This window comes from Seriola lalandi, unplaced genomic scaffold (genome assembly GCF_002814215.2).
Source record: "Seriola lalandi dorsalis isolate HSWRI2012SDOR001 ecotype SW California unplaced genomic scaffold, Sedor1 jcf7180002054685, whole genome shotgun sequence".
Taxonomy (NCBI): domain Eukaryota; kingdom Metazoa; phylum Chordata; class Actinopteri; order Carangiformes; family Carangidae; genus Seriola; species Seriola lalandi.
The window spans coordinates 41,663-61,995 of NW_019525238.1; the positions used below are offsets into that span (position 1 = coordinate 41,663).

The 20,333-nt window shown below is 41.8% G+C and overlaps 1 protein-coding gene across 1 annotated transcript in view; it reads right to left on the reverse strand.

Annotated features, from left to right (window-relative positions):
• The window catches only part of plxnd1 (plexin D1), a 61,943-nt gene that overhangs the window by 29,617 nt on the left and 11,993 nt on the right, over positions 1 to 20,333 (reverse strand). The window contains exons 5-13 of the mRNA XM_023422745.2: positions 19,755 to 19,884; positions 18,123 to 18,300; positions 17,754 to 17,862; positions 12,371 to 12,470; positions 10,827 to 10,925; positions 9,169 to 9,258; positions 8,746 to 8,854; positions 7,475 to 7,632; positions 3,699 to 3,844 (exon numbers count right to left, since the gene is read on the reverse strand). Of these exons, the coding sequence (XP_023278513.1) occupies positions 3,699 to 3,844; positions 7,475 to 7,632; positions 8,746 to 8,854; positions 9,169 to 9,258; positions 10,827 to 10,925; positions 12,371 to 12,470; positions 17,754 to 17,862; positions 18,123 to 18,300; positions 19,755 to 19,884 (1,119 nt within the window). The remainder of the gene's footprint in view (positions 1 to 3,698; positions 3,845 to 7,474; positions 7,633 to 8,745; positions 8,855 to 9,168; positions 9,259 to 10,826; positions 10,926 to 12,370; positions 12,471 to 17,753; positions 17,863 to 18,122; positions 18,301 to 19,754; positions 19,885 to 20,333) is intronic.

Here is a 20,333-nt window from a genome sequence, read left to right on the forward strand (position 1 = left end):
TCACTCTTTTAACAAAACAAAAAAAAAAGCAACGAAGGAAGCAGTAAATGGACTTACATATTTAAGACCTAACTAAATGTAATTTAAGACCTAACATGCGGCTAATGTAAAGCTAGCGGAGCTTGGAGAATTGGTTATCTGGTTGCTAGGCGCACGCACGCACGCACACAGGTCAGGAGCTGTCGTTGCCAAGGCAATGTGAAAATCTGCCCAGAATTTGGCTTCTACATGGCTTCAAACAACTGCAAATTATGAGAAAACCGTTACTTCTTTTCATAAACCGAAAAGACCGTGCCAGACACTGAAGCCAGAAGTTTCTTACAGTCTCTATTTTATTCAGATATTCCTTAAAATGAGTGAGGAAGCTCAGTGCGAAGACAGAGTGAGATTATTTTGAAAAAAAAAGACGTTTACATTAGGTGTCAATGAGAGTGAGACAGGTATTGCTGCCGGACTCGGCACCCCCGTTTAAATTTTGTGCAGACCCTGCCTGTCAAAGTTACATTTTATGAATCCCAACAACTATGTCTACATTTTCAGAAATAATTATTTGTCTCCTTTTTACGGTTTGGCCGCGAGCTCGAGTTAAAAAATTTTTTACTTCTTCACGCACTCTAGCCAACTGATGCTTTCACTCTAACTTTGAAGAAAAAGTGATTTGCACTCCTCCTTTGAGGGCTCACAGTTTGAAAAGTTTACATGTTATGTAAAAACAGTTCCTGTCTTTTTGAGAGAGCAGAAGTTTTCCTCCGTTTTATAGTTTGAATCACATTTTTACGTGCAGGTATGAGAGAGCTGGGTGACTCAGAAAAAAGGTGCAATTTTGTATAAAAAGGTGGGTTTCTAAAGAAAATTCCAATGCATTTCTAATGTATTATTTATTCCCAGTTTTTTGGGAATAACTTTGGGAAAAATTTGAATTTTAACACCAAAAGTCATAGCACCCCTTGCGGGATCAAGACGCACGTTTTGATGTATATATTACCAGGGTTTTCTCAAAGCTGCGGGACGAGTTACGCGCCGAAATTTGGCGGAAGAATAATAAACCCGAAACAGAAGCATCCTAAAGGAGTTTTTTAAATCGAAAACAACTGGACTAGGTTATTTGTCTGTGAAGACGTTTCACCTCTCATCCAAGAGGCTTCATCAGTTCGTGTACGCATCTGACCAGGCTAGGACTGGTCCTGACCAGGACCAGCCTCGGAGCTGAGCACCCGTGGCACTAATAATCAAATTAACCAGACTTTTAGCCGCATAAGTGGAAGAAAATGGATGTATTAACCAATTAAAAATGATTAATTAATTTGACTTTGACAGTATGAGACGATGACTGTAGTAAACAGTAGTGACAGTGGTTTGACGGTGCAGCCTCCTGCGCACACAATGTTCGTGTTGGCAGTCAAATACAAAAACATACAAAAAGACTTTTGTGAATGAAATTTAAGATATTTTAATACCTTCTAAGGCTTTTTTTTTTTTTTGAGGAAACAGAGTTCATTGTTTTTTAAGACTCAGGGCATGCACACCCTGGTTTGTGTATGTGTGTGTGAGCTGAATGTGATGTTGATGCAGTGTGATCCCAGTCAAAGGACAGGCAGACTCAAAGTAGGAACTGACAGAGCCTGGACTGACCCCTGCTCCACATTCCAGCGCAGCCTGACTGTGGAGATATTATGGGTTTCAGAGGGCAGTACTTTGGCTAGAACTGATATGCCTGTGATCATTTCCCTCGAGTGGATGATGAGGATCATCAACAATGAAGTCTGTGTGTTTGGATATGATTGTTGTCTAGGTTCTGCTAAATGGACAGTGCGAAGGCCACTCAAGGCTCATATTAAAATGATAGAGAGGGCAGTCTGGAGAATGTGAGCCAAATATCCAGAGAAGTACTCCAGTAAATGAGGTGTGCCTGGACTGACTGTGCCATTAATTAAAATGTTGACACCGAGTGAGTGGAGCACCGTCTCTTCAGTGCTGCACATTTTCCTTTTGGCATGCAGATGTGAACTTTCACCTCTCAGCACACGAGCAGACACCTGTCTCAACAGCAAAACAATTGACAAAATGAGGTCATATGAGCACGTGTGTGTGCGTGTGTGTGTGTGTGTGTGTGTGTGTGTGTGTGTGTTTGTGCGTACGCTGGTGAGTGTGTGTGTGTGTTTGGCATTTGTGAGACAGCCAGTTTGAATCTAGATCTTCAAGTGTCTTTAGGAATGTGGTATACATAAGGTTAGTTTAAACTTAATTATTTAAAGAACAATAAGATTAAATGTTAAGGTTGAATGTAAAGGGTTCAAGTTAACAGGATCAAATCTAATCAAATCAATCAAAGAGGTCCCAACAAGGATAAAAGTAGAAACATGTATGTGTGTTCGTGTGTTTGTGCGTTGCGTCTGTAAGTCAAATGTGCTGACACTGTCAGATGCACTGACGTGTTGTGATTTGTCAGTGCCACTTCCTGCAATGAGGATATGCTTCGCTGTCATAACAACAAGCCTCAAGAGCCAATGAGGAATGACTACACGCGATGAGATCACCTCTGGAGTGAAATGTGATTCGCTGTTTTCGGCATGTGTGGTTCGGGGGAATGTGTCAGGCAGCTGGAGTGACAGGTAAGACCCGCAGGTCGCCCTCGAACTGGTCATAATACAATGATTGGCTTCAGTGGAGCAAGACCAGATAAACAGTTCTATTCAAGAAACATTGCAGATACTGAATGGAAGTTTGGATGTAATTGTGGAGTTACCGACTTCCACCGAGCTCTGTTATGCCAGTGTCAAAGCGGGGTCCTGCTGTCTCCATGGTGATAGTGCGATGGTTCCTGAGCTACGAAGCGACGGCAATGGAGTCATTTCAAATGAGAGGTGTGCTGCATAATAATATTTGTGAAAATTAGCTTCATGAATACATGAAAACTAAACCACGGGAAGACTGACTATTTTCAAGACTGGTGGACATATAAGAGGTGGATTCTACTAATGATCTGTGACAATGAGTTGTGAGAGGAAGTTTAATAATTCATATAAAGGTGTTTTTTCTTTGGGTTTTCTTTAGATGAAAGCTTGTCAGTTACAAACTGAAAAGTATCTTTGGCTCACAATCGGCTATTTTAAATATACTTTAACACCTATATATTACAAGTGTTTCAAATTTTGCAGCAGTTACCGAACTTTTTTAAACCATTAACTTTTTTCATGCTTTTCCCGACTGGTAAGTCATTCTAGTGTGGGACAGCTCACTCCCATTAAATGTAATAAGTCACGTAGATCTCACTGTGCTGTCTGATCTGAGTCTTAGTTTCACTGGCTCAGGTCTGGTTTCACACTGTGCTCGTGGCTGAGATGAACTGCTCATGTCAGGACTTCTTTAAGGTTTATTAACTGTGACAAATCTTTCATTCACTTGCACTCATAGTCTCAGTCTCTTCCTGCTGTCCACCTGAACATTCACCTGCTTGAAAGCATGTCAGGTTGCCATGACAACAGGTCTTTGTTAGCTATCATCCCAGCAGTCCTAGCTGAGGCATACTTGCATATTTTAACAGGGTTTTAAATATAAATGGTATTGATATATATAGGACAAGCTTTCATTTCATTTTGACAGAGTAGAAGAAAAAAGGTGTCAGCACTCTGCTGTGCTTCGGCAAACACTGACACAGACCTGCGAAATATAATTCAGCCATATGTTGTAATACTTACTCTACAGAGACAGTGTAGAGCTCAGGAAGGAGAATACATGGCACATCTCCAATAAAGACCTTCACTGCTCCGGCCCTCCGGCCCAGGTTCCTTCCCTCTATTGTCAGCAGGGTGCCTCCTTCCACTGGCCCCCTCGAGGGGAAGATCTGAGACAGAAGGAGTGAAGTAATGAGCAGGGAGAAAGAAAAGCCTGTGAAAACCCTGTAATGTGCACAATAAATGAGAGCTTAAAAGTAGATTACCTCCCTAAAAACACCAGACTAATGACAGGTGATAATGTAGAGAATTAAGAGAATGGAGAGATGCTGTCTCTGATGCTGACATGGAGTGTGGCACACAGAGAGATAAGGACAAGTGGAAGTGTACTCCTGTTGAAGACTGAGATCTAATTGAATAGACACATGGTTTAGGTATATATATACACACACACACACACACACACACACACACACACACACACACACACACACACACACACACAAACACACACACAAAGCAGACTCTTAACTGTGCCAGTCTGAGACTCTTCAGCCTCTAATCCTCTACAGCACATGCAAATAAAGAGCAGCCTAAGAGCCCCCTTCACATCCCACAAGAGACAGACAGAGTGAGAGAGTGAGGGCTGGAGAGGCATGGTGGAGAGCACAGCAGAAAGGTGGATGAGTGGGGAGGCAATTTAGGGAACTGAGTGTCGAGAGGAGGGTGAACGCTGATGGTGGCAGTGAGAGAGCAAGGCCTCAATAGGAGAATTAATTCACAGTCCTATTCCCTTTCATCTGTTTTCCTGTGTCTGCTCTGTCAAATTCCTTAGTCCCATTTCTGTTGTTGTTAAGAGGCATACTCTCACGCACCATTTCAGCCCCCGCCTTTGGTCTCTTAACTTTCCATTCGGATGCAACAGAAAGAAAGGAGAGGACCGTCACCTCTCCAATCACCACGGAAACACAGCTTTAGAGATAGCATCTCCGACGCACAGACAGAAGCAATCAACCATCATCTTGCCACTGTTGCATAGCTGGCCCAGCAGCGTGCATGCTTTTCTGAATGACCCCCCCCCCCCCCCCCCCCCCCCCCGGCTGAGCTGAGGTCACTGTGACCCCTCTGTGTTATTAGCCTGGCTCCGGCTCTATCAGAAACTGAGCTTAAGAATGAAAACAGCATTTCTGTTTCGTCTAGGTGAGAGGCTCTGCATCCAGATAATTTGAAGCCTGAAAAGAGCGACAGTGCAGATAAATAAACCATATATATTCCAGCTAAATGTCGAGGTGGTTAAGGAAAGAAAGAATGTATTACTTTTAATATCGTGTGAAAACAAACTGTTGGAGCCCAACCCATTACTTACAGTATTTCTGTGCGATCTACACCATAGGAAATGATGTCATTGTTTTTGTGGTTATGGTGAGCTTTTGGATACTAAGTGTGACCACCCTGTACCTACTTTACACCACTTATACTACACATACTTCCAGTGACAAAAACACATACCCACGTTCTTGCATACACATGTACAAACACCTCATAAATACATGTGTGAGCATGTATGCATACAGAGAATGGCAGACAAACACACAAAAGCACTCACCCTCTCTACAGAGCTCAGCAGTAAGCTGAGTTATTTATTATCACTATGCGTCTTATAGCACCTAGTGTGCCTCTGTGGTGCCATTGAGCATTGACATCAACATCAGCTGGCATGCTGTTCATTTACACCTCTTACAAGTCTGAGAGTCTTGATTTACAGCACAAACTCTGCCAGGCCCACAGGGAGATCACAGAGTGAGAATGTGTCTCTGCAAATACCTCCACAAGGAATGATGGAGCTATTACATTTTTTGTATTCAAATCAAAAAAACCCAGATATATAACCTGCACCAGATAAACTACTTACCTGATAAAGTCCATATGTTTTCTTTTTTTTTCTTTTGTTCTCAACAGATCGCTTTGAGGTCAGAGCTTTCATCTTCCTCTCCTCATTCCAGTTCCTCTGCATCACACTAATCATGGAGGACGTGCGGACAAAAACAGGAAAAAGCTTCTCACTATACTGTACTTCTCCACCCTTTCTATGTCCAACTAGTTCTCCATCCTCATCCTCTCCCAAACCATTTATGTCTCACTCAGATCCCTCTGTTCTCTTTTTTCTTTTTCATGTCATGGAGAAACTATCCCTGGCAGTTCCTGTTTTTGGATGCTGAAGTACCTCTAATCAATTTTTCTTAAAATAGTGGACCAGCCCACACATGACATGAGAATAAAGGGCCTACAGAGATAATAAATGTCTCCATTGTCTTACGTCAATGCATGGAATATAAAACATTTTTCACAATTAGGTGGTATGCAGCAAAGTTTAGGGAATAATGAAATCCCCCTCCATATTATTGATATTCTGGTGCTAGTACCTCGTGATAGAGACTGTATGTGACAATGCAGAGCAAGAGAAGCATGTTTCATCATCTAAGCCGTACACACAGTCGCCAGGACTATACAACAAAGAGCTGCTGCGGTATGTGTGTGTAAATGTTTAGGGTTGTGTGAATCTATTTCTCCGTAAGCCCGAGTACTCAGGCTCTAACCCCTGTGGATTCTCTGGGAAAACATGGCTGCCAAAGCATTGCATCACACACTCCACAGAACCACAGCCCCAGTATCCTTTCTGCAACCCGTTCTCCTGAGAGAACCGGTGGGTGTGTGTGTGTGTGTGTGTGTGTGTGTGTGTGTGTGTGTGTGTGTGTGTGTTGGAGAGAGAGAGAGAGGAGGAAGAGAGAATTGCAACAATAGTCTACCCACGCATACGGCATCTCAGCCCAGCTAACTTAAGTCACGTAAGAAGTCCACATAAGTTAGACTCTCACAGAGCATCCTGTTAGTCACAGTATGCTGACAGCTACAAAGAATGAGGGATAATCATGAATGCTTCAATATGGCCTATTTGTGTGACAGATTGTGGGCCTGTGTGTGTGTGTGTGTGTGTGTGTGTGTGTGTGTCCGCCTGCTTTGTTCTGCTCGCTTATTCTCATGGGCTGACCAGGTTTTATCTACAGGAAGTTGAGGCCGACTGGGTCTCATGTGAGCCGTGCTTCCCATGACCGCCTACTGTAGCTGCGCTGGTATAAAGTTCGGTAGCAGCAGAAAAGGCAAGGAGGACAGCTTTAAACACACTCCCGTTACATGTGGACAAACAGATGAATAAGATCATGCAAATGAGCTCCATAAACAGTTTAAAGAAAGGCGTTGCCGGTAATCATGATGACCATTTTGACGTGACCGCGGTCAGATCCTGTGTAAGATTAACACTCCTTAATTCCTTTAAGCAGTGTGGTTTTTGCTCTTATTGTGGTCACATATCTAAAAATCCCTCCTGGTTCTTATTTGCTTTCTTTCAGTTTCTGTGGTTTTCTACACAAAGGGTTCTACACATGTAGTTTTCAAACCCAAAACCAAACAGTTTACACACATACTGTAGTCACACAGGACAGAAGGTGTTTCCCATGCCGTCCTGAGTGATTGCAGCTCAACTCAGCTGTTTCCCCAGAGGCCTATGGCTAAGTGAGTGTTAGTGTTATTACTGAGTCAACTGCCTTAATGAGACTCTATACAAACATTCCCTCAGCAGCTGACACTGGACAGACAGGGCTTGGGGGCACCACGCCATGTGAGTGACCCCATGATTCACCATTTTATGGCTGGAAAATAGAGCCTGGAGGCTACAACAAAGAGGTGGGGGTTGTATAAGCATTTGTAGTCCAAAATCATGCATGTTAAACATCTGATCTTACCTTGTTGATCTCGGGAGCTGGACATTGATCCCTGATTGGCTGGCAGTCAACCCGCGGCTTGCAGCTGTTGTCACACCAACCGCAAAGGTGGCCCTGATCCTCCCGGCCCCAGCACTGGGAACAGTCCGAGCTACCTACTCCACAGTTATACACCTCCACTAGAGGGAGATGGGAGGTGGGGGGGGGGGGGGGGGGGGGGAGAGAGAGAGAGAGAGAGAGAGAGAGAGAGACATTTAGTGCGTTTGCCCTGTCAGGTTAACTTAAGGTGCTGGGGACTTCTAAGATTATTTTATACTTTATATGAACCATATGGGCTGCATGCTCTAAATAAACAGCATAAGAATTTGCAAGATGATATATTAATGGCTATAAAAATAAACCAGGAAAAAAGACAGCTAGTGGGGTGGAGGGGAACAAAGCCAGTGAAAAACAGATGATTGCGTTCATGTTCCAATGTGCCTCCCAGGGAGAAGTCCCATTTGTATCACTGCATGTGCATCTGCGCATGCAGTTGTGCACATATTATAGTTTCTATGTTGCTGCACGTGTGTGATAAAGAGTGTGATGTTTTGAAATGTGATGACTCTGTATGTTATGAAGCGACTGTCTTGTCCGTTAACAGAGCACCTGGCAGCGGCCCAGGGCTGTTGTTCACATGGTAGACACATGGACTGTGAACAACACATCTGGGACTGGGATAGGCAAGGACTGGCTTGTAGCTGCACTATGGACAACATGCCAAGTTCAACAATTTGCATGCCACGTTTCATCATCTCACTGTTGTCATGGAGCTCAAACTGTATTTGCAACAATACATGCGAACATAGCTCGTAAGAGGCATTGATAACACCTTAAATTGCAGCTCTCTATGTTCTATAATCATTATGTGTAATTAGACGCTAGCAGAATATGATATTATGGCAAATTACTAGTTGCTGGCAAATTATGTGTTGTAATACACAAACTGCTATTATTGCAAGTGAAAGGCAGCCTAACACTGTTTGTCCCTGTAAGCGATTCTTTATTTTTCTCCAGGTTTAATCAAATCCACAAATCTCATCAAAAAAACATCCATGCACAGGTGAAATGCATTCTGAGAGCAACGGTGGCAGCTATATCAGATTTTTTTTGTCTTGTTTTTTGCTGCCATCTAATTACACTGCAAATACCAGAGAGCTGAGCAAACAGCTCAAGCGTAGCAGACGGCAATTGTATTTTTTAATCTGTTTTTTTATATACACATCTACAAAACCATGGGTGTAACATCTTACCTTTCATTGGCTGAGGGCTGTCGACAAAAACATCCCTCCCCTGTCCACTAAAGTGTCCTCTCCTCCTCAGGTTGAGGTGGTAAATCTGACTCCTCTGATTAGTGGACAGCTACAAGGACATAAAGGTAGGTGGTACAAGTAAAACTGCTTGTACTCTGCATCTCCTCAGTGTGTATTGTGTCTAATTTTGCCTCCACATGCTCACTCTTGCTTCTCTAGATAATAATGGGTTCTCATTCAGCGTATAAACAAGGGTTAAAAATGATTGTGATAAAAACAACTTACAAACACAGCTTACACCTGACAATAATCAACACACTGAACCAGTAAATGCACAGTAACAGAAGGAGGAATGAACAGATCTTTATTCAGACTTGGCAAATTGACTAGTTATTTGTGGTATAGGTCATTGTCTATACTTACTGTCACTCCTCTGCACTTGACAGTCGAGTTGTTCAGCCAGGTAGCCTCATATTGCTGCTCTGTCCCAAAGTCACACTCCAGCTCCTCCCCCTGTCAGGCAAAGCACATATTTTAAACAATAGGCATTATTTCAACAAAAAACAAGTGAGCAAACTTTGATCGTATGCTGTTCTCAGAATGATATAATCGCTGCTTTAGAGAGCTGGAGACAGTTTCTGCTCCTTCAAACATGTCTGGTAACAATTGACAACCCTGAAAAAGTATCAGGAATCTGGAATAACCCACAATAATTGTCCCTGCCAGGAAAAGAGGCAATCTATTCGAAATTCATATTCATAAACATCTGGGCTCCCACACCTCAGCATGTCATCTGGGAACCAGAGTAATGAATATGAATGTATTCTTCATAAAATGAATGTCCTGAGTTTAAGAGAGAAAATATATGTTAAGGTAAGCTAAGATAGGTTAGAGCAGTAAAGGACAAATACTTAAAGTGGAGGAAACCATTTGTCTGTGAATCCAGCCAACTTAAATTGGTCGACTTTGATCGCCCTCTCCAAGACTTTGCTATTTCTCTGTGCTTTTTGACACCAGAGAACCTTGATTTTTCTTGCATCTGGCAGGTTCTTTTTTCCAGACAAACTCCAACATACCACACTTCAAAACATTCCCCGTTCTTATGTTCAGTCTGAGATCTAATAGACACAGCAAGACAAACATGCAAGAATCTGCTTTTTGTGAAATGTTTCCGTAAGACTGTTTATCACAGTTCTGTCTAAATAATTTATTTTAAGTTTGTCCTTTTAGTAAAAGTGTGGGAACCAAACCAAACTTGACCACACATTCCACAAGGGTCTGAGTGATGGCAACGCTTTTGAGCGAGAACGAATGACTGACACCACGTTTCCTGCTCTGTTGACTTGCCGACAAGATGAAGACATTATTCAAACAACATCAGCTTGTATAAACGCTCATAAGAAAGAGTAGTATGAATGGCCAATTACATTAAGGCTGCGTGTCACATGTGTGAGTTTGTATATGACTCAGTGTCTGTCACCATAGCAACACACCAGGAGAGGGCTTGAAAGGCCTGCCAGGGCTGGGCATATGTGACTGACCACACCTGGCAACTAGTCAGCACTGGAATTTTCAGAGGATCCCAGTTGTGTCCTTATCAGTGATGCAGGATCAGCGTCTGACTCGCCCAGCGTGGATTAAGCATGAGAATAGGAGTTTAAAAAACTGATCTGGAAGGACTAGCTGAATTTAAAATGAACACAAGCAAATAAAGCTCCTGCAGCGTGTGCTGCCTCAGACCGACTGCACAATGTTCACTGTGCTGACGAAGACACGACTCAGCTAGTCGCAGTGAGATACCACAGGCATGTTGCGTCCAGACAGCTGAGCAGCGAGCAACATAAGCATAAAGACACCCGCTCATTTTTCACTTGCATCTTTGTCTCACAACATGGAGATCGCCCAAACTCAAATTTTTGGTCGTTCATTGACCCAAATCACAGCACACAAATATCCATCTGTGTTTAACTCAGCTTGAAGCAAACGCACCATATGTTTCAGTTTTATTCCAATCATTTTCACAACATGCATTTTGGACAAGGTCCAAGTTCAGCTCTATAGCTGGAGGCTGTCTGCCATACCTCCTGGATGTTGCTCAGGGATAAGGTGAAGTCCTGGGCCACTTCTGATGGTGATGGAGGAACCTCTGAGGCAACCAGGCTCGGACAGGAAGCGGCATTCTGTGGTGAGGTGGTTTGTAGGGGCAGGAAGTGACATACAGTAGTTAAAGAAAACAATGGCTCCTCTGCACACATCCGCAACCCAAAATACCTGTCCTGTTTATCTGGAGGAGGAGGAAATGAGAGGGTGAAGTCTCGCTCTGAGGGAAACAACAATAGCTTCAAATAGAGGGACGATGAGGGATTAGAAAAACAGACCCACCGGACATTGATGGGCTCAGCAGAACAGAAAAAAGTCCCCTCTCTTCTCCTTATGACCTACATTACAAAGACCTAATAAATTTTTTTGATGTTTAAAGAGAACCTTAATTTTATATAAATAAAAGTGACTTAAAAAGAACGAGCCTCCTGTGCTTTAATGAGTTTGTCTTTCTGTATCTTGGGATCTGAAACAGCATGCCTGACTAAGATTTATTGCATTTGCTTAAAAAAAAGGCAATGATGTCTTTATTACCTCAGTTGTTTAACAAACAGCATTCCTTCCCTGTTTAGGGGGTCTTGTGATAGAAAGCTGAGCATTAAACACTTAAATCAGCTGCAGTTGACCAGCAGCTGACCAGAGGACTATGGCTCACATCGTCTCCCCTCTAAATGGGACCAGTGGCGTGGCTAGACACGGTCAGACCCCCACCCTGGAGGCCAGAGTCTGCTGAGAGGATGTCCATACACACAGCTCATGGGACCTGGCTGGGCAATAAAACTTTGGAGGGAGGAGGAATAATGTGATGGCTGACTTAGTCTTGATGTTGTCAGGAACACGCACAATAGCCGGTGGTATCTGGGGAGCTTTAATTGGTTTCAATGAAGCTGTACTAGTTTTGGAAACATTTATCAGTTTCACAGCCGTTTCATAAGCTTGTGCCAGGCCTTTTACATTATTTAATTAGTTTGATTTTCAGAGTACTTTACACCCTCGTGGGGCTTTACATTGCCAAACATACCTACACAATACATTTGTACAGTAACCTACTTAAAATGAAGTGATATATAAAACGGTTACTGAAAATGTAGGTGTAGATTTATCTCTTAGCAGGCAACAAGCAGTCTTGACATTTAATAATAATTCCCTACAAAAATAGGGCCACAGCTAATCTAACTTCCCACATGCTGAGATATCAAACTAAACTGCCAAACAGTGAAACTTTGGAGGAGGTCAGAGGAAATTTAAAATGGTACATTACCCTGTTATGTCTCTGTAAAACCACAGTCTCCTGAGATTTTATAGTTGTTTTCAACATTTCTACATACTATAGTTGGGACACTTGTACCCTGAATTACCACATGATTGCTCTTGCCTAACCCGTCTGGACTCAGATCATTACAGCACACTGGGAGATGTTGGACAACAGAGTCTGGATTATGTCAGAGGCTTTGACTTGTGGGATCTTAATGTTATCAGATCCTCCAGACGTCTGTTTGGTTGATGGATTAGAAGCATTACTCACCTCTAGCAGATTGTTCTTTGACTCATCTTTACTGGAGACACAGAGGTGGTTCTCTTGGTCCCAGTAACACTTCCACCTCGTGCTCAGGCAGCTCACACATCTGACACAGATGGAGACACACACACACACATACACACACACATACACACACACACACACACACACGCACACAAACATGGAAAGGGTTGAGAAACAAGGATCAAATATTGGAAAATCTGGCATGTTCCGTTCCCTGTATCACCCTCTGATCTGTTCCCATGCAGGAAATACATATTTTTTCAAAAGCTGAGAATGTGGCTGACTCTGATTCATTTGGAGTGTAATACAAATGGAGAAGCCAAACTGATTACAGGCATCAAAGTTGAGCTTTAATAAAAAGGAAGTGATGATTAGTCATAGTAGCAGACACATCCATTCCTCAGTTACAACACAGTCATTCTGGAGGTCAAACAGGGCCAAATCTGCTAAGATGAAACAAGGCACTTCTCTATAAACACTCAGACTGGTAAATGATGGTGATGATGTGTGTATGTGTGTGTGTGTGTGTGTGTGTGTGTGTGTGTATGCTGTCTCCTTCATTTCTATCTATGTGAGATCCATTTAGACTTCAGCACCGCCTAAAGTGATGACATTTTGAGTCCATCGGCAGCTTAATACTCCCTTCAATTCATGCTCATTTGTCCAAGACATGCCCTCATATATGGCTCAAAGACAGACCCCCTTTATAAACTGCTGGGTGGCAGTGACTTGTGGTGAGTCTAAAAGATGAAAATGTCTGTGTTTGTGAAGTGAGGGCTTTCTCCTCAAGTTCAAAGGGATGTTTGATGGTTAGGACTCGGTTTAAGGTTTAAGTCTGGTGATATCATATATTTTTTCTTATAGTCAACAAATTCCATGAAAAGACCATAACCGACAATGAATTGGTCCGTCTAACAAGTGCTGCCTGTGTACTCAAACACTGACATAGATAATTCCTCTACGCTGTAGAACTCTTGATGTCCATAAGCTATCAAACACATCAACTGTTTCTTCATTATGATGAACAGCGACATTGTTAGTTTATTATGACTCAACCCCACATTTACTGTTTACCTGCTATAAATACTCACTTCTCTTATAGCAACATTTGCTAAAAACTGCAGTTCCCAGCTGTGTCAGGAAATTACTTTGCTTTTTTTAAGTGAAAGTTTATATTTGTAACCAGTTTTTGAAGATTTATGTCTTAAGTAGGAACAAATGGGTGTGGCACTGAGAGCCAACATAAACAGGTCTGAGACAGGAATAATGACGTGTGATTTAATGACAATAACACAAATATATAATATCAGCAGCCTTGTCTTGTAAAGAGACACTATATAACTGTTGAAAGAAGAAACAACACATTCTTCTTGCAAATGAAAAGTTGAATTCATAACACACACCTCTGCTCAATTCGGTACACACAGGGGTCTAATCGTTACAACCTCACTTGGTCTGGTATGACCAGTCACGTATGGTGGCTAATGTTAGAAAAACTGAGTACTTTTGATATTCTTACACTATGTTATTTAGTGCTTATCATCCCATGAAATCCCATAAAAGACACAGTGTCACAGTGGCAGCTAAACTCTCTTAATCTCTTCTATTACTTTGTTGTGATTTGTGTGATCTATCCTTTAAGACACAGTAGTTGTTCAGGTTAGATGTGTAGGAGAGATGATAAAGGGCAGTGTTTAGGGGAATGGGTTGTATTCGTCTTTACTGTGGATGCAGTAGAAACGTCTGTGTGTGTGTGTGTTCCAGATAAACTACCTAATGTGGAACACCTCCAATGTACAGTGTGTCTGTGCGTGAGAGGAGTGTGTGTCACTGCATTGCCTCCGGGATGAGACAGATGTCCCACACTAGGAATGATAGCGCCTCTGGTGATAGCAGCACTCTCGGGGGGGGAGAGAAGTGGGTCTAAGAGGATGCAGAAACATGATTGAAACGTGTGTATGTGTGTGTGTGTGTGTGTGTGTGTGTGTGTGTGTTCTGATTAGAAGCAGACACCCCCCTCAAGGCTCATATCAGCTGCAGCTTTTCTGTTTTCCCTCCCTGACTCCCTTTCTGTCTCACTATAACACCTATACCCCACCACCCCTGCATGTTCACACACACACACACACACACACACACACACACAAACACACACACACACACACACACACACACAAAAACGCACACACACACATAGATTGTTTGCACTCTCTCTCTCTCTCTGCTTGACCTAACACTGATAGTAAATACCCTATGACATAGCCTACCTCAAGTCATAATGACCATGCACACACACACGCACAAAAACACACTCACACACACACACATACTAAATACACAGTCAGGCTCACACTCTCAGGGCCTCTCAGTGGACACAGCGGTTAAACACACATCCTCAATCACGTCTCTGTCAAAGAGAAATACGTGCAGAAGAAAAGACCAGTTTCAGGGGGAGCGATAGAGAAGGACAGAACGATGGAAGCAAACGGACAGAGGCAGACAAAGAAAGAGAAAAAAAAAAGAAAGACACAAGGACAGACATGCAGAGCAAATAAAACACAGAAAGAGTGTGTGTTTGAGAGAGTGTGAGTGTGACCGAGAGACATAGCCAGAGCGACAGAAGCAGAGTGAGAGGGCAAGTTGGGTGGTTCGTCCTACTGGGCTGTCTGGTGACACTGGAATGCTCTCGTATGGTTGTCATTAGCACTTTGCCTAGTGACCACTTTGAGGAGGTCACGGGAGCGCTGTCTAAATACACTTACGCACAGACACAGTCACGCAGATTATCTCAAGAACACACAAACTGATTCAGCACACAAATGTCATACTCTGAATGAAGACCTCTTACAGCTGAAACTTTCCTCTACATTGTTAAGGTGTTGTTCAAACTTCAACCAAGAATAATTGTGATATTTTGCCTTATTAATGATCTTTTTTTTACCATATCTGTGGATGATACTTCCTTTCTCATGTTGGCTCATTTAATATGTTTATCCCAAATTATTAAAGTAGCACTAGTTAAAGGAGTACTCCAGTGATTTAGCATTGCACTTTCATTAATTTGGTCAACTCACTAGAATCACAATTCAAAAAATAAAGGTTAAAATTGAAGCAGCGGAAGCTGAGATATTCTGAAATTTAGTATTGGATCCTACATTTCCCATAATGCAACTTAAGCCTTTAGACACTTCTTTACTGTTAAAAATCTTGTGTAAAACTAACAAAAATAATATATCAAGCTAATTTGTTTATTCATAGAAAATTTAAATATGAGTAAATTTGATTAGTTGATTGAAAGAAAATTAATTGGCTATAGACCATTAATTGATAATCGTTTGTCATTTTTCAAGCAAAAATTTCCTAACATTATCAAGTTCCCACCTCTCAATAGTGAGAATTTTATGCTTCTCTTCATCTCATGTGATAGTAAATTTTACATCTTTGGCTTTTGGACATTTTTCATGTTTTTTGAAAATTAATTAATTAATAATGAACATAATTGATGCATTAAACTTTGGTTTATTGTCCAGCCCTTTGGCAGAGTATCCACAGTTGTATTGCTGACATCATCTCACTTTGTTGTGTGAACTGTAATCAGCTCTGTTGCTAAATGAAAATGTCCTTCACTGAAATCAGTAGAAAATTAGTTTTTGCCCAAGGAATTAAATCACACACATCACAGACCACCAATTACTGCCATTAATGTCTAAAAACAGTCACCCATGCAGACAATATAAAAAATCAATCCAAAAACGTTTCAGCTTGAACATATAAACAAAAAACCTAAGTGATGGCTTTTTACTACGAAACACAAAACAAAGAGACTCCTCTCTCCTTCATTGAGGAGATGTAGCTCATAAGACTCTCCTTAGGGATTATTAAAAAAAAAAAAACATCTTGAAGTGATTATAATCAGATAGAGTATAGCAGCTACGCAGTTTGCAGCCCATTGCTCATCCTGTGAGAATGGCACTTTGCTCATTATCACCTTCAACAAACCACCATCTAATTTCACACTCCTGGACCTCGCTGAGCACCGAGGCCATGTGCAAGTATTAGGTGGATTCTTGCACACATGTACCTGCAACTGCTGTGTTCACACTTCTAGGCCGCTTTGAAAAAGTGAACAAAGAGGACACACCCAAATGGTTTCAATCTCAGGGAATCACACACACACACACACACACACACACACACACACACACACACACACACACACACACTAACACACACTATTGCCCATCTAAGCCTAAGATCTGCCCATCAGATAAAGTGGATCCTCTGACATGGTCCAACATGCAAGAGGAAGCCAGCTGGTGTGCCTCCAAGCATGAGAAAACCCTCTTTGTGACCGGGCCATACAAGTCGCAGTCCTTCACGAAAACAAACATCAACATGACCAGCCAGACACACATATCCAATTTCCTTTGGCTTAATGTTTACAGCATATTAATTCCACATTTGATCCTGTACTGAGAATCCCTGAGCAAGCCAAACACACAATAAGCCCTCCGAGAGGACGTGTCGGCAATATTTACTAACTGATGCCTAAATAGGAAGCAGGGGGGAAAAAAAAACAGAGAGGAAGACTTCAGGGACAGAGCAGAAAGGCCACTGAGACAAACAGAGTAGAGAAGCTTTGCTGTCTTTCACCTTCCAGCTATATGTGCGCATCTACAATGCCACAGAGACCTTAGCTGACATTTGGCTGATATTTGAGTGATACTATAGCTTGGCAGAGCTCTATATTTAGGGACAGCTACGATCATAGTTTATTGGTATTTAGATCTCATTAAGGAAGGTCTGTTTTGAGGGAACTTCTGTAAATCAAATAGCCAGAGGATGAAGGTCTGAGCATTGGTGGCAGAAATACTGAGATCCAGTGTATTACTTAAGTTAAAGTACTACTACCACAAAGTAAAAATACTCCATTACAGGTAAACTAAAATCCTTCTCAATTAAAGAACGGACAAATGACAAAATGTACTTAAATGTCAGAGGTTTGTGTTCCTCTTTTGTACTTGTACTTGAATAATGTGTTTGGTAGCGTACCATTTTGTGCCTAAAATAGTAATTTAAATTAAAGCATTTGAGAAGTTTAGAGAGGAACTGTCTCATTGGTGTGAACAAATCATAAAGATCTTGAACATGACAAGAAGCCCCAAATGGACAAGTTATTTTTGCCACTGTTTTTTTATAAACTTATCATAAGTTTTTTTTTTTGTCTGTGAAATCATCATCCACTAAGTGAATGTATTTGGAAGTGATGGCTCTCAATGATTCTGTATGTTGCCCAAGCATCACCAACGCTGAATAAATCAAGAATTTGAGATAAACAGTAACAACAATGGGATGTATGACTCACGACATCTTGGGGTGTATTGCTCCAGTCCTCTCGCAGTCATAGATGATGAAGCTCCCAGATACTACAGATGTGCCATTCACTTTTATCGCCACAGAAACAGTCAGATGATCTGGAGAATCATGTAAACAAAGCTGCATGTGTCAAGCATTCGAGATGATATCGGTGTCATAACACAAACTAGACAGCGAGGCGTCTTCTAGCTGGACTTTGAAAGATGAAAGGGGAAATTACATCTGTTGTAATATAGCTCAACATCTTGTAAATAATAAATAAAAAGAATCACATACTGTAACTGTACTTGTATTGTGTGGAAAAATATTGCTGGCAGCATTGGTGCACAGCCAAATGAAGGCCTGTTTGCAGTCTCACCTGTGCCAGGGAGGATTGGTTGGTAGTTTACTCGAGGGAGCAGGGGACAGGTCTGGATCTGAGCGGGACCGGAGTCCAGGTGCACTGTGGCAGCTGTTGAAACACCCGGCCCATATTCACACTCCACCCGGGAGCCGACCAGATCAGGAACACTGCCATTTATCAGGATTCCAACATCCTACGATAGGACCAGATATAGGTGCATGAGTATAAATAACTGCTGATCTCCATCTTAACAGAAATTAATTAGAAATTCAGTTCCACATGCCCACACATGTCTTCAAATCCAGTACAAGTACAGTTGAGGGCTTTGGTAGAGGGCAAATGGTGCTGGCATAACTTCAAGTTTGTTCAGGAGTTCAGGCAGAGAAATAGAAAAACTAAAGTGCAATGAAGAAACAGATGGCACGGTGCTAGATTCACATCTAAATCTGGCTATGTGATGAAGTATGACAGATGTATAATGAGAAACATAACACCTTTCTGACATGACTGAAATTTCAGCTAAATGATTTCAATGTGAGAAAAAAAAAAGGTGGGGTGTAGGCAGAGAGGAAAAGCAAGATGACATATTCTGAGGCTCAGCAGATACGAGCTGAAGTGAAGTGGTTGGTAACATGTGCTAACAAGTCTTAAAAATCTGCTCTATTGTTCATTGGAAATGATCATTTCCTGGCTAGGGCCCTGACTTCCTGCCTGCTGCTTCCTGTTTGGGGAGACAACCTTGAGCCGAGCTTCCTGTGACTCTGCAGGATGCCCGTGGATCAGGCAGCTGGTAGATCTATTACAGACCAGCCGAAATGACCTACATAGCAAGCAAATATCCACAATTAATGAACCAATTAATGACCTGTCGTCTCTCAGCCTCATCTAATTATGAGCTGTAATTAAAGGTCAAATATATTCCAAGTGTCAGAATTCAGTGAGCTAATTATCACATTGTTATTATGCTTCTGTTACACGATACACTGACTAGCGGAAATGATTGAAAACAACAGTTTACATGCTATAGCACCAAGTATGATGCAGGCGCTCCTTTTACCAGGATATATCATCCTGCCAGCTTTGATTAAAATCAGACTGGTGGTGTGATGTAGCACTCAATATCTGACAGTTTCTCTGTGTCCCAAATCCATACTCTAAAAGATGTAGGTGAAGTGTATAAAATGACAGATTGTGAAAGGTGTTGCTCTAGTTTATTTTTCATTTGTACTGCAGAAACTCATGCGAAGGTGACTGAAAGTTACTATCTTCAGTCTATCTATCTATCTATCTATCTATCTATCTATCTATCTATCTATCTATCTATCTATCTATCTATCTATCTATCTATCTATCTATCTATCTATCTATCTATCTATCTATCTATCTGTCTGTCTGTCTGTCTGTATATCTGTATATAGTGGAGGCAGCTGCAGCAGCAAACAGTGTTGGCATGACTTTATCAGCAGGGTAATAATAATAGTTTGTATAATAATAGTGAATGGTGTCGGGGGTATGCAGGTGGTCACGAGAGATCTCATTTCATCAGCTTTAAATACACTGCCCCCACTGACCATAATAGCAGTTATGTGAATATGACCAATGAAAAGGGTTTGATGGCAACAACAACACGAAAGGACTTCATGTTACCTTGATGTCTGCAGAGATGCTGATCTCTGGGGGTGTCAGGGTCATGGACGGACACTGCTGGGGGCCTTCACCCATGCTGATCCAAGAGCGTGCCAACAGCCCCCGGGCGCACTCCTTCTGGATGGTACATCTGGACAGAAAGTAACAGAGTGAAAGTTAATAAGTTATATCTGGCTATATCATATTTATCTGATCATATCTATGATATTTTGCTTGAGATTAGATTGCAGCTCAAAGAGACTTCATTATTATCATTTTTGGAGGTTTTCTGTACCATATATGTATGTTATGGTAAATTTATGCTGAAAAAGCCAAGAAACCGACATCCAGATGTTACTGTAGTGGCCATCCTCACATTCCGTAGTTAGCCTGCACAGAAAACTTGGCTGCAGCTGAAAAGTTGGCGAAACCTTTAGATTTTCCATCAGCACATCTGTGCCATATCAGATTATGATGATCTATATAGAAATTGCTTGTCAAAGCTACAGCTGGTAATCGAGACCCAGTCAGCCACTGGACTACCACACTGGAGTGTGAATGCAGAGTTTTAGGGTCAACATTTTATCCTTTGTGAGGAGA